This window comes from Danio aesculapii, chromosome 7 (assembly GCF_903798145.1).
Source record: "Danio aesculapii chromosome 7, fDanAes4.1, whole genome shotgun sequence".
In the NCBI taxonomy this organism is placed as follows: Eukaryota; Metazoa; Chordata; class Actinopteri; order Cypriniformes; family Danionidae; genus Danio; species Danio aesculapii.
Window position 1 is genome coordinate 48705356 of NC_079441.1, and position 12283 is coordinate 48717638.

Consider the following 12283-nt stretch of genomic DNA (forward strand, 5'->3'; position numbering starts at 1 on the left):
GGGGTTAAACCTCTACCCTTTTTGAAGGACATCCTGGGATTTTTAATGACCACAGAGTCGGGATCTCAGTTTAACGTCTCATCCGAAAGACGGCACTCACGGAGCAGTATAGAGTCCCAATCAATATACTGGGGCATTAGGCACACAGACCACAGGTTGAGCGCTCTTGTTGGTCTCACTAACACCACTTCCAGCAACCTAGCTTTCCCATGTGGTCTCCCATCAAGGTACTGACCAGGCACAGTCCTGCTTAGCTTCAGTGGGTGAGATTACCCATCCTTTGCTCATTTAAGAGTTGACGCAGTGGTACAGTGCGTAGCACAATCGCCTCACAACAATAAAGTCACTGGTTTGAGCATCGGCAGGGTCAGTTGGCATTTCTGTGTGGAGTTTGCACGTTCTCCCCGTGTTGGCGTGGGTTTCCTCTGGGTGCTTCATTCCACCATGGCGACCCCTGATTAATAAAGGGACTAAGCCGAAAAGAAAATGAATGAATGAATGAATGCTTATTTTAGCATAGAATTTAACTCCCTCCTTAAATCACTTCATCTTATTAAGAATAAAAAAATTAAGATTCCTGAAATATTATACTGATGTATTTAAAGAAAATACTCGATTTTAACTGCTTTCCTTACGGTTATTTGTTGTAATTTCATTCATTTGTTTAGTTTTGTTTGTTTAATTTAGTCATATCATTTTTTCATTATTATTAACACTATAACTATTATTATTATTTTCCCTTTCTGTCTACTGATACCTTTTGTGTGACACAATAGCTTTTACCTTTGTCAATTAATATCAAATGTACATAGCATCCAAATAACATGTAATGTTTAAAGTGTAAAGAATGATGCCCAGGAAATCAAAACAAGCTTTTTTTATTTGATACTTCCCACACAATAATCGTTACTGTAGTCAAAATGAAATTCAGTGTTTTCTGAACACCACAGACACACGTCCTTTTAAAATCATGTTTTTAAGTTTTATATACTAATATGCTTACTTAATATCAGAACCAACACAGCCTTTTGAGTTATTTCTCATTAATTATACCATAATAATACTGTGTTGTCTTCCCTCTGTTTTTAATCATAAAAAAAGATTTAATAGCAGCAGTTGGCATGTAATAAATTAACAAGTAAATCAAATGAATATAAGATAGAGTGGAGTTCTATGCATTTTACACTGTGTTTTACATGCTAGTTAGTGTTGTGGGAAACGGCCATTAACCAACGTTCATGTAAAACTATGTTGACTAGCCCGAGCGGCAGCAATCAAGCCGCCTGATAAAGCCACATTACTCTGCGGCAGCATAGAAAGTAAGTCCATCAACACATTCTGGATGCCTACAGAAACCCTTGAAGGTCATATCCATAGCTACTGACACACAATTTAAAGGCAGAATCACATCCGCCCATGTACGTCCTTCAGAACAATCAATAGACTGTATGGGAATAAAACAGCCGGCAATCATTATCGAGAAAAATCATCAAATTTCTGTCTGAAAGAGAAAACACTCACTGCTAGCGGTAAAATCGGATTCACAAATGTTAATCAGAAAAACTATGATTTGAAATAAGTACCTTGCAATGAGACAAGCTAACTTTAAGCAATGTAAAACAGGAAATCCAGACAGTTGTTTCTCTCTGTCATTAAAAAGTTAAATGTTGTTAATGAATAAAGCGAATATAAAAGAAGATTCCCTCATGGGATAGCCTACAATGAGGGTTTACTGCAGGGAATATGATGTCTGATAGAAGATACATATTCTTTCCCTTTACGTTACACATTTAAATGACATCTTCACTCATGAATATGGAATAAATATGGCATAAGTGAAAGATTAGACAATATGATACTAGAAATGACTTTCCCTGAACATGGGAACAACTGTAGTGAGCAAGAATATCAAAAAGGCTTTTTTTTAAGTATGCTAATGCTCATATTATGATTATTTTTTCGAAAAAACGCTCAACAATAGGCCTTCTTTAGCAAGTTACTTGTGATACATTTGTCTAACATAAATGAAACCCATCAGATCTTGATATCCAAGACCCAGAGATCCGTCTAAAACCAAAGGCTAACAATGTGTGTCCTCCATTTTAAAATATCGCCCTACACAATGTGCAAAATCGATTTATCAGAGATGCACCATTTATCCTATTGCGCCATAACCTCTGATAAACACACTAAAAATCCTGTTCGCAGAAGACCGCCGTTCATTATGTACATTTTATTAGGTTAGACTTCCTCTAAGCAAATGACAATACAAATCTTTCTCACATCCAGCCGTATGCTAATCTAAGTTACGCAGTAGTTCTCCTCTCCATCTTGCATTTTCTAACATCCACATCTGACAAAAGCAATATGAGAGGTTATGTTCTGAGCTATTACTTCCAGTTACGAGTAGATAGTTTGTTTAATGTAGATATATTTAAGTGTGACAGCTTTCATCCAGTCGAAGCAACTCCAGTGTTGAGACCGTTAAAATGAGGTACAACTTCTATCATCTCCGGCGTAAGGAGAAGAGATGGGGAGATCCCATAGAAAGACTGCAGGGCTGCCACAGCATAAAGATTTCCCTTTTACACAGTCTGCTGTTAACGTCCAGCGTCTGTGTGTAGGTGTTGCAGTGTTTGTGGTCTGTAGGGCTGCAGCGCTCTCAAAGCCACGTCATGCGCATTCACTGCAGAGAGAAGGGCAGAATTGAGTACACATGAGTAGCAGAACACAATAGATTAATTATTCATAAATCCTTCCATGCTTGAGTCAATGAGAATCAGAGAGATATGTGGGTCAAAGACGAAATGGTAAATGTTGGCGACTGCATCAAATCAAATGATTTCATATAGATGGAAAGCATGTCAAATGTAGGGAAGTATCTACTTTAATGTTTTAAATAAGGTCAATATGAAATATCCTTCAGCATGTGGCATTAAGGCTGGGCGATTAATCGTAAAGTAATCGAAATCGACATTCAGAACCTATAATTAATCTAATTATTCCTGGTCGACTTTTTTAGTTACTTATCCTACCCAGTGTGGAGTCACATAACCCCGCTCTGTTAAGGCTGGAGGGCTCGAGGGCATGCGTATGGTCCGGCACAGCCTTCGCGCGGTCGCATACCTGTGCACCTCTCAAAAAATGTAACTACCATTGCGACGATGTGTAGCGCAGGCTTTGTGTTGTTTGATGTCGGTGACGAGCGTGGGTGGCGTGGAATAATGTCAGTTGTTCAGCGTTGATGTTCAATAAATAATCATAGATAGTAGATAGCATGCGTTTCCTTCAATAATTTAATAATCAAGTAATCACCCTTCATTCAAAAATCTCTCACTTTTAATATGTGAACATATTTACTGTACAAAACTTTAAAAAATAATCGTTCATTAATCATTTATTCACTCATTTTCAACAGATTTTTCAGGGCCGGGTCGCAGGGGCAGCAGTCTTAGGAGAGAACCCCAGACTTCCCTCTCCCCAGACACTTCTTCCAGCTCCTCCGAGGGGATCCTGAGGCGTTCCCAGGCCAGCCAAGAGACATAGTCCCTCTAGCATGTCCTGGGTCTTCCCCGAGGCCTCCTACCGGTGGGACATGCCTGGAACACCTTCCTAGGTAAGTGTCCAGGAGGCATCCAAAACAGATGCTCGAGCCACCTCAGCTGAATTTTCTTGATGTCGAGGAGCAGCGGCTCTACTCCGAGCTCCTCCCAGGTAATAGAGCTCCTCATCCTATCTATAAGGGTGCGCCCTGCCACCCTGCGAAGGAAATTAATTTCGGCCGCTTGTATGCGAGATCTTGTCCTTTCGGTCAGGACCCAAAGCTCATGACCATAGGTGAGAGTAGAAACGTAGATTGACCAGAATATCAAGAGCTTTGCCTTTTGGCTCAGCTCTTTCTTTACCACAACGTACCAATATATCGACCGCATTACTGCCGCCACTGCACCAATCTGCCTGTCAATCTCACATTCCATCCTTCCCTCACTCGTGAACAAAACCCCAAGATACTTGAACTCCTCCACCAGGTGTAAGGACTTTCCTCCAACCTGGAGATGGCAAACCACATTTTCTGGTGGAGCACCATGACCTCAAACTTGGAGGTGCTGATTCTCATTGCAGCCGCGTCACACTCAGAAGTAAACCGCCCCAGAGCATGCTGAATGTCCATGTTCAATGAAGCTATCTGCGAATAACAGAGATGAGATCCTGTGGTCCCCGAACCGGACCCCCTCCAGCCCAAGGCTCCGCTTTGATATTCTGTCCATAAAAGTTATGAACGGAATTGGTGAAAAAGGGCAGTACTGTCACCTCACAGCAAAAGGGTTGCTGGTTTGAGCCCCGGCTGGGTCAGTTGGCATTTCTGTGTGGAGTGTGCATGTTCTACCCATATTGGCATGCATTTTCTCCGGGTGCTCTGGTTTCCCCCACAATCCAAAGACATGCGCTATAGATGAATTGGGTAAGCTAAATTGGCCATAGTGTATGTGTGTGTGTCAATGAGTGTCTATGGGTGTTTCCCAGTACTGGGTTGCAGCTAAAACATATGCTGGAAAAGCTGGCGGTAGATTCCGCTGTGGCGACCCTTGATAAATAAGGGACTACGTCAAAGGAAAATGAATGAATGAATGAATGAATAATTACTTTTGATCAGTATACAGTATGAACTTTCTGTAGCTCCTTCATTAAAGCCTGTTTGTAAAACATAAGGTTATATATTATATATAAATCAACAACAAAACAAATATATATAATAATTACTTACATCCATTATCTTTCTCTTTTTTTATTTAATATGCTATAAGATTATCCTGTTTAAGGTAATATAAATAAGGAAGTAATCTAAAAGCAAAAAAACAGCACTTTATATATAGTGTTTAATGTCCTAAGTTGTTATATCTGAGTACTTTCTGGTTGCTTTGACACACACACACACACACACACATATACATATATATATATACATATATATATATACATATATATATATATATATATATATATATATATACATATATATATATATATATACATATATATATATACATATATATATATATATATATATATATATACATATATATATATATATATATATATACACATATATATATATATATATATATATATACATATATATATATATATATATATACATATATATATATATATATATATATACATATATATATATATATATATATACATATATATATATATATACATATATATATATATATATATATATACATATATATATATATATATATATATACATATATATATATATATATATATATATATATATATATATATATATATATATATATATATATATATATATATATATATATATATATATATATATATATATATATATATATATATATATATATATATATATATATATATATGTGTGTGTGCGTGTGAGTAAAAGCAACCAAAAAGTGAATCTTGATATGTAATCTATTACAAAGTAAAGATGTTTACCAGATCATGACACGACACAGCGGCAGTTCATACAGTCTTGGCCATTGTCATCAGGTGGGTTTAGTTTCCTCAACTTATGCTGCCTGATTTCACGAACAAGTGTGTAAAAGGCATCTTCCACTCCCTGATGAGAAATACACACACACACACAAATCAGGGCATTTCCTCTAACATTATGCCTCTTTGTTACGGTTTGTTTACGGTACTTATGAAAATAAAGGTTCCAAAAGGATTTTTTGTGGAGATGCAACAGAAACACCATTTTTAGTTCCCCACAGAACCCTCAGTGACAAATCTTAAAAGAGAAATTCAGATTTTGCATTCTTACATCCTGAACAGGACTTAAAAGCGCACAGCATATACTGTATTACATTAAGGTCTCTTGATTTTTTTGGCAAAATGTGTGTTTCCACAATAGTATGTATTTATTCAAACTGCCTCTAACCTGTCGTGTCTTGGCTGAGGTCTCAATGTAAGGTATCCCATAGCTACGGGCCAGTTCCTGGGCTTGTCTTGTATCCACAGTGCGCGCTGGTAGATCACATTTATTACCCACAAGCACCATAGGCACATCGTCTGAGTCTTTAACCCTCTTAATTTGTTCCCTTTTAAAAGCAATGCAATCAATACAAAACAAATCAATATTTATGATGATTGCTCAAATAAAATAACAATCAATAAGCATTCTGATGGTTTCTTTGCTTTAACCTGTATTGATGGATGTCCTCAAAAGATTTGGTATTATTGATGGCAAAAACACAGAGAAAGCCCTCTCCAGTCCTCATGTACTGGTCTCTCATTGCACTGTACTCTTCTTGCCCTGCAGTATCCAGGATATCCAACAAACACGTCTCTCCATCGATCACCACCTGTTTCCTATAGGAGTCCTGAGGAAAAACAGTGCATTAATATCCAATTAAATATATTTTATTTCTTCTTACGGTAAATAATTGAAATATATTTTGTTATGTGGGGATCGTATAACATTAATATAGGCGACACGGTGGCTCAGTCGTTAGCACTGTCGCCTCAGAACAAGAAGGTCACCGATTGGAGTCTCGGCTAGGCCAGTTGGCATTTCTGTGTGGAATGTGCATGTTCTCCCCGTGTTGGTGTGGGTCTGCTCCAGGTGCTCCGGTTTCCCCCACAATTCAAAGACATGCACTGTAGGTGAATTGAATAAACTAAATTGGCCATAGTGTATAAGTGTCTGTATGAATGCAAGAGTATATGGGTGTTTCACAGTACTGGGTTGCAGCAAGAAGGGCATACGATGTATAAAACATGCTGGAATAGTTGGCGGTTCATTGAATGAATGAATGAATGAATAAATGAATGATATATATATGTATATATATATATATGGTGTATATATATATATATATATATATATATATATATATATATATATATATATATATATATATATATATATATATATATATATATTTATATAACAGAGCAAGGAAATTTTCACAGTATGTCTTATGATATCTTTTCTTCTGGAGAAAGTCTTATTTGTTTTATTTTGGCTAGAATAAAAGCAGTTTTTAATTTTTTATTAACCATTTTAAGATCAGAATTATTAGCCCCTTTAAGCTCTTTTTTTTTTCGACAGTCTACAGAACAAACCATCATTATACAATAATTTGCCTAATTACCCTAACCTGCTTAGTTAACCTAATTAACCTAGTTAAGCTTTTAAATGTCTCTTTAAGCTGTAAAAAAGTGTCTTGAAAAATATCTAGTCAAATATTATTTACTGTCATCATGACAAAGATAAAATAAATCAGTTATTAGAAATGAGTTATTAAAACTATTATGTTTAGAAATGTGTTGAAAAAAAATCTTCTCTCAGTTAAACAGAAATTGGGGAAAAAAATAAAGGGGGGGGTAATAATTCAGGTGGGCTAATAGTTCTTCAACTGCATATATACATAAATTTAACTACCTGCCATTAATACTACACCAGTTCATACATTAAATATTGATTATTTCAGACCAACCTAAGACTTAAAATACACGACTAAATTAATTTACTTAATAGTAAATTGCAAAGGGACATTTTTAATCATAAAAGTAATTAGCTCGCAACCTAAATAGCTATATTTTTAATTTTCTTAGCGACCATTTATGCCATCTAATATAGGCTACGCTTAAAAAAATATAAATAAATGACATTTTGATGAATGGAAATTTACATTTAAAATTTATAACAAAAAATATATTAAATTCCCCAGCTTTCAATGTCTAGAATAGACCTTTTAAAATCCATGATATTCCATAAATTCCATGACCCACGGGAACCCAGCTATTTATCTGTCAACATACACAGCACTGGCATTGATTCTCTAACACTTTTTCCATCGATGGCAATATTTCTAGCATAACAGTTCTTTAGATTAATTGGTGATGGGGCTGCAAGGTGGCTCAGTGGTTAGCACTGTCGCCTCACAGCAAGAAGGTTGCTGGTTTGAGTCCCGGCTGGATCAGTTGGCATTTCTGTGTGAAGTTTGCATGTTCTCCCCGTGTTTGCTTGGGTTTCATCTGGGTGCTCCTGTTTCCCCCACAGTCCAAAAAAAATACGCTAAAGGTGAATTGAATGCACTAAATTGGCTCTAGTGTATGAGTGTGTGTGTGTGAATGTGAGAGTGTATGGGTGTTTCCCAGTACTGGAAAGGCATTTGCTGTATGAATCATATTCCGGAATAGTAGGCGGTTCATTCCACTGTGGCGACCCCTGATAAATAAGGGACTAAACTGAAAGAAAATGAATGAATGAATGATAATTGGTGGTGCATTCCACTGTGTCAAGCCCTGAGAAATCAGGGACTAAGCAAAAGGAAAGTGAGTGACTTCTTCAGATGAACAAAATTACACTAAACAAAAATTGTTTACCGAGGAGCTTTTGAGCAAGACTTAGCAAAATAGTTCATCTCTACATTCTGAAACCAGTATTTAAAAAAAAGTGTGCCTAAATGTACATCTCAGCTACTAAATATGAGACGAAAATGAATTATAACATACACCACCTTGGCTTTTGGTTTACCTCAATGGTTGGGTCGTATTCATCAACGAAGTGGTTCTGAATGAGCTGAATGGTCAGAGCACTCTTGCCCACACCACCTGCACCTACAACCACCAACTTATACTCCGTCATTCTCACCGCTGCTCTGTCACAAGCTGAGGGAGAACAAAAGGAACAAGGATATTTGGGGAAAAATAAAGAAATGGGAAAATTCTCAATTAATCATTACAAGCTTGAAACAGTTTGTTGACCAAATGAAAATAAGCTGATGAGGAAGTACAACTGAAAGAGAGCACATAGGCTTAAACGGTAAAGGTGGATGTCAGTAAACATCTATTTAAAATATACCAACACTTCCTGGAGTAAAGTGCTCATCTTGCCGACAGCATATAAAAGACAGATGAAAATACCCTTGTGTAGTGACGTAATGATAGACTTAATGAAAAGCTATTTTTGGCTGACAGGGAAACTTTCTACAAGACTTTCCTAAACAGTGATCTATTTGTATTTTTGGTTAAAATGTGTACAATAAATATCTATTTCAGTAAGCCTATGTGATTTTATCTCTTTCCAGGCTTCATTTAAAATGCTAACACACTCTATTCTGTTTCATAACATACTGTTCCATAGGAGAATAACCACAAATATGAAAGAAAAGAAAGAAGCTACATATAACAACTAATCATCTAAGTTATTAAAATTATATTATTTTATTTAATACTTATTTGCACTGGTATTTTTTATGATGTTTTTCTCATATTTGAAGGCGAAAAAATACCTATAGTATTACACGAGTGTCTACAGAAGATTATTAAACAACTGCTCTCAATTATAGTGAAATCAAAATGCATTACGGGTGTTATGGGCCATCAGTTCAGCCATGCTCTCTGAATGCTACATCAAATATTCCATTTGAAAATCTATTTTTAGCTTCTCCACCTGTCATGTAGTCATGTACCTGTAAACACTTTTTCCCCTGATGGAGGTTTGTACAACTTTCACATTGGTATCAAAGCTGGTCGAGTTGTATTTTCTGATAAGGGTTAAAAACTGGGTTAAAATATATACAGTTATGGATAAAATGAAGAAACCACTTGAAACTGTCAGTCTTCCTGAACTTACTGGATTAATTATGTGTGTTTGACTAAGATGATCATATTTGTTTACAAATTTCTAAAAGCATTTATTCCAAATTTCATACGGAAATATTGTCATCTACAGCATTTTTCCAAGAAAATGCCAATTAGTCAAAAAAAAGGAGTTGTGACTGGAAATCAGAGTTTTTCCTCAATACACTGATTTCTTAACTCTTCTTAACTTAAAACATTAGTGCTGTTGTCAAAAAATGAACAATTTAAAAAACACATAACTAGGGATACTTTAATCTGGAATTTTGCAGCTGATACCGAGTACCGATTACTTGTGATGACGCTTATTAATTGTAGATCTCTCCTTACATAAGAGAATAAATTAAGGATGTTGCATATAATCCCCTAAACATGTCTCTTATAACCATTTCAGTGTGATCATGTCATGGTCAGTAGCAGCTTTACAGAAAACAATGTTTAAACAGATAAAAAATGGTAAAAATAATGACCAATAACGCAATTTGAAAACCTTGCAAATGACGGAAGAACAATTCAACAAGTCTCAATCAAGAAAAGTTTGAAGCACATATTTCGCCGATGCATCATTAATCATCAGCGTCAATGCTTCCCATTCACTTTGAATGGTTGATGTTAAGCATTGCCAAACTGAATTGTGGATCATTCAAAGCTGCTTCAGTAGCGTTGCTCGCTGCAGAAGTTAAGAATTTCTAAATTTTTCAAGCGCCAACGGAAGTGTCAGCCAATCAGATCGCTTTATGCAAATACCCTAGCTCAGACAGTAGCCAATTGCAAACTTACTTCATTGGCTGATGCTGCTATGACGATCGCGTCAGCAGCAACTTCAGGCACGCCTGAAGCGTTGAGCGTCAAGCGTTGATGCTGAAGCCCCGTGTGGATGCATAGTTACCTCCTCACGTGTTATACAGCTGCTGTGTAATATACGGGTAATGACATGTAGCAGAGACCAACTCACTTCTCTGACCTCTAAAAGGTGCTCTAGCGACAGACGCTAGGGGTCATGATCTTTAGCCTACTTGTTAGAGCAAACGACTCCCATGCGGAGAGTCGCCAGTTCGATATTAGCTTAAAGCAGGTTTGGTTGGTGTAGGACCGGGTTACATTGGTGCCGTGACCCGGATGGGAGTGAGGTCTAGGGGGTGTGTGTAGTGGAGGCCAGCTAGTGAAGTGCTGTGCAGGTAAACCTCCCTCCTCTGACCTCTAAAGGTGCTCAAGTGACAGATGCTAGAGGCCATGGTCTTTAGCCTCCTTTTAAGAGCAACTGATTCCATGTTGGAGCAGGTTTGGATGATGTAGGACCGGGTTTCCCATCTTCCTCTGCAAACTTGTAAACAAACACTTGCGATCAGTTCATGAGATCAGCCAGATTGGTGAGTACCGATCGAGTCATAAAATATGATTATCGGCCGATGGACAGGAGCATCCTTACAGAATACCAATGTTTTACCAAACTTCAGAAAAGTTAGCTAATCTACTGTATACTAGATTAACCTTGATTTTCAATCACAACAAATTCAAACATTTTTTATTTTAATTGTCTTGCATTTTCTAAAACTCAACGCTACAAAGTGGCATTATTATATCTGAAATGAGAAAGAAACGTAACAGAATGAATAGAAAATTGATACTTTACAGAATAAAACAAATAGGCCTATTAATATTTTACTCAAATCCATAGCTAATAAATTCTGTAAGCACAAGAGAAACTGAACGAATTTTCAAAGATGTCTCTTATATGTTTTCTATATACTAACATATCATTTATCTATATGTATGTATGTATATATGTATGTATGTATGTGTGTGTGTGATGCAGGAATAAATCTCATTTGGTTTTTCTATTATCCTCGAACACAATGACATCACCTTTATTGATTTTTTTTCTTCAGACGATGGCCAATGTAAACAACGCGGTCATTTAGATGTGTTGATCTCTGCTAACCTTACAAGACATTTACCAGCAACCAAATCTAATGATTTAAGTTTCATAATCCTCCCTAAACAAAACAGACTGCAGTTTGAAAAAAAAAAGTCTTATTTAGTGCAACGTTTCTGGCTCTGTTGGTATCAATCAACCCATCATTCCTCCTGCATTGAGCTGTATGTGCATGATTAAGCTACTATAGTTTCACAGACCGCTAGTATGTTCCAAACTAGAGATGAATGGAATTGAGGCGCGAGCACTGATTTGACGCATTTGTTTCGTTTTCAGTAGTAGCAGCGGCTCGTCAGTTTCGCGATGATGCTGGTCAACTGATTTACGTCTCGAAGCCAACAAAATGTTCCTTGCAGACGCTCGGGGGAACATTTTGTTGCTGTTATTCCTGCACGACACACAGACAGCAGTGAAAGCAGCGGCTGGATTAACGTTACTTACAAAACACAGGGCTCTGCTCGTTCTCCTCGACGCCGATAAATCAGTCAATAATATGTCGACATCCTTCCCGCTGCTCCTCTCGCCGCTGTTTTCCTCATTAGACAGACAGCACTGCTTCACTCAAGCAGAGGACATCAACATAAACATTGAACTGCCGGTGAGCGTCGACTACACACATACAAGAGCGGTGTGTGTGTGTAGGGGGAGGAAGAAGAAGAGGGCGCTGAGAGCTACAGCACACGCCCAAACCTTCTCAATACT

At 37.0% G+C, this 12283-nt stretch overlaps 1 protein-coding gene across 1 annotated transcript; it reads right to left on the minus strand.

Annotated features, from left to right (window-relative positions):
* Window positions 1–1906: 1906 nt before the first annotated feature.
* hrasb (HRas proto-oncogene, GTPase b) lies at window positions 1907–12283 on the minus strand. The gene is made up of 6 exons (XM_056462043.1): window positions 12023–12283; window positions 8540–8673; window positions 6199–6377; window positions 5936–6095; window positions 5491–5614; window positions 1907–2686 (listed from the first exon to the last, which is right to left on the minus strand). The coding sequence occupies exons 2-5, from the start codon at window positions 8648–8650 to the stop codon at window positions 5495–5497; spliced, it is 570 nt and encodes a 189-aa protein (XP_056318018.1). The 5' UTR covers window positions 8651–8673; window positions 12023–12283; the 3' UTR covers window positions 1907–2686; window positions 5491–5494.

Coding starts and splice junctions, on each gene's coding strand:
- hrasb (XM_056462043.1), bottom strand. CDS start 8,650: ATGACGGAGTATAAGTTGGTGGTTGTAGGTGCAGGTGGTGTGGGCAAG. Junction 6,096..6,198: donor GAGGACATCCATCAATACAG/GTTAAAGCAAAG, acceptor TGCTTTTAAAAG/GGAACAAATTAAGAGGGTTA. Junction 5,615..5,935: donor CCTCAGCCAAGACACGACAG/GTTAGAGGCAGT, acceptor ATTTCTCATCAG/GGAGTGGAAGATGCCTTTTA.